General features: G+C 38.6%; 1 protein-coding gene across 1 annotated transcript; it reads right to left on the reverse strand.

Moving 5' to 3' along the window:
* Positions 1 to 567: 567 nt before the first annotated feature.
* On the reverse strand, positions 568 to 2,288 carry CSUI_006935 (uncharacterized protein; the record flags this gene model as incomplete). Its single annotated transcript, XM_068067085.1, has 1 exon — positions 568 to 2,288. A coding segment is annotated over one exon (603 nt), but the record flags the coding sequence as incomplete, so codon positions are not given.
* Positions 2,289 to 2,410: the final 122 nt, after the last annotated feature.

Raw genomic sequence — 2,410 nt, forward strand, 5'->3', positions numbered from 1 at the left:
ACTATGGCTACTACTACTACTACGTACACACATATGTATATATATAGATATATATGTGTGCGTATGAATGAGAATATATTTCTGTATCTATCTCAATCTCTAGATATATTTTGTATCTATGAGGAGATGACTCTATAGGATTGAAGAGTCTTGGTATCTCTACAGCCCTAGGCTCAGTCCTTCATTCCTCCTACCTTAGATTAAAAATGATAAAGAGATAAATCAAAGATAGAAAGGGAGATTAAAGATCGATCAAAAGTAGATAGATAGATAGAAGATAGATGATCCCCTTTATCTCTTTCTCTCTTTGTTCGCCAAGCGGGAAGATGGAGGAGATCTCCACCTGTGTAGGTTGACGAAGCCCAGGATCATCACTATGACTATCATGACTATTGCTATCTCCTTTATCTTCTTCTTCTTCTCTAATGCCATGTAAAGACTTCTTTCTTTCTTTCGACAATCTCTCTCTCTATCTCAGTAGAAGAAGAGGGAAGAAAAGAAGAGAAAAGAAAAGAATCTCTGAAGGAACACTTCCTCTTCTTTTTTGGAGAAGGCAAGTCCGTCAGAACGCCCGTATCGACACACACATACACAGAGTTTTGAGGATACATATATAGACGTATACATATATAGATGTATAGATGTATAGGTGTATAGATGCCTATTATGCATGAAGGGTCGAAACTACATGATAGAGAGATATGAAAAGACAAAAATGATACACAAACCGAGCAGACAGCAGAAAGACAGAAAAGTCGGCTCGAATGAGTGAAGGAAGGAAAGTAAAAGAAAGAAAGAAAGAAGATAGACATGGTGACGGTAAGAGGGGAGTAGAACTCAATCCCCCTAAGAAGAAGGCTGGACTACTTCGACTGATAGGTTCTTCTTCCTCTCCTTTTCATGATAATTAGAACGAGTACCGTGACTGCTTTTACAGGGAAAGTAAAGAAGCAAAGTAAAAGAAGAGAAAAAGAAAGAAATCTTTCCGTCCATTATCTTGCTCTTCACTTCTTCTGTACATGCAAATATGGCTATCTCAGATTGTCTCTCCTTTCTCTCCCTTCAAAGTTTCAGATCTATCAATACACATCTATGGATATACATGCAGATATGTGTAGCACGCATGCATTTTGTATAGGGTGTATGTACAGCATGTTCTCACGTGATGAAAAAACAAAAGCGTTGCCCCCCTTATCTCCATCTCTCCCTCTATATACACATATATCTACACAGACAAATATCTCTAGCAACGTATATACATACATAGAGAGATTGATAGAGATACTTAGATGAATATAGAGAATTGGCATGTCTTCTTATCGCCATTGATCGAACTCGATTTGAAGCTACTTAGGTTCACATGAGAAAGACGTTCCTTTTCTCTTCTATGTCACACACTCCCTGTCTCTCTCTCTCTATCTACATATATCTCTACCTCTCTACAGGGCGAGAGAAATCTCTACAACTTAGGCAATATGTATACATCTATATATGTCGGTGAATGCATATATCTAGATATATATGAATGGCGGTATGTCTGACGAAGATAACGATCATGAAATCTGCATTTAAGATGTGAAGAGCATTAGTTGAAACAGATGGTGAGGTGTATGTACACTGGAGAGAAGAGAAGAGAATCGATGGAGACCGTTCACTTGAAACAAGAAGAAGAAGAAATCTATCTTCTAATCTAGAGTCGTCTTTTTCTTTGCAAGATTTCTATCCGAACACTGACGTAGATCAGATATAAAGTCTCTACACTTCAGAAGATTCCCTCCTTCCATCTTCTTCTGATACTTTTCATCTTCTTTTCTTTCCTTTTCTTCCTCTGATAAAGAAGAAGTTGTCCGCTCCCCGTGCAGATGGTAGCATTTGAGAACCTGCAGTTGCTCTTCATAGCATGAAGAGGGACCGAGAGAAAGAAAAGAAGAAGTTAAGGAGAAAGGAAAAGAAGAAGAAGAAAGATGAGAACTCTCACTGGATTGGTGTGTCTTTCTTATCGACTTTTCTTCTGTTGTCTTCTTGTCAGGATTCTGTCTAAGCGTCTGATTGGCTAGTGTATATACACCCGAGACAGCAGCGGCAGTAAGAGGGCAAGACTTTAACGTTTCTTTCAGGGAAGCAATTTCTTCGATCAACGAGGAAGTGAGGTGACTCTTTAGCGTTGAAAGAAAAGCATTCTTTTCTTGAAGAGAACGAGACACCCTATCTAGATCATAGTCAGATGATGATAAAGATCTAGATACGAGGTTTCTATCAGATGGTAAAGAAGAAGATGAAGAGAGAGANNGAAGATGAAGAGAGAGAAGAAGCTTCCGGTGTATAGACACTACTCCGACGAGAAAAATAACTCTCCTCCGCTGTACAAAAGAAAAGAAGGAAAGATGACGCAGAAGAAAGATGAGAAAAG

The sequence above is a fragment of the Cystoisospora suis genome, assembly GCF_002600585.1.
Source record: "Cystoisospora suis strain Wien I chromosome Unknown contig_3580, whole genome shotgun sequence".
Taxonomy (NCBI): Eukaryota; Apicomplexa; class Conoidasida; order Eucoccidiorida; family Sarcocystidae; genus Cystoisospora; species Cystoisospora suis.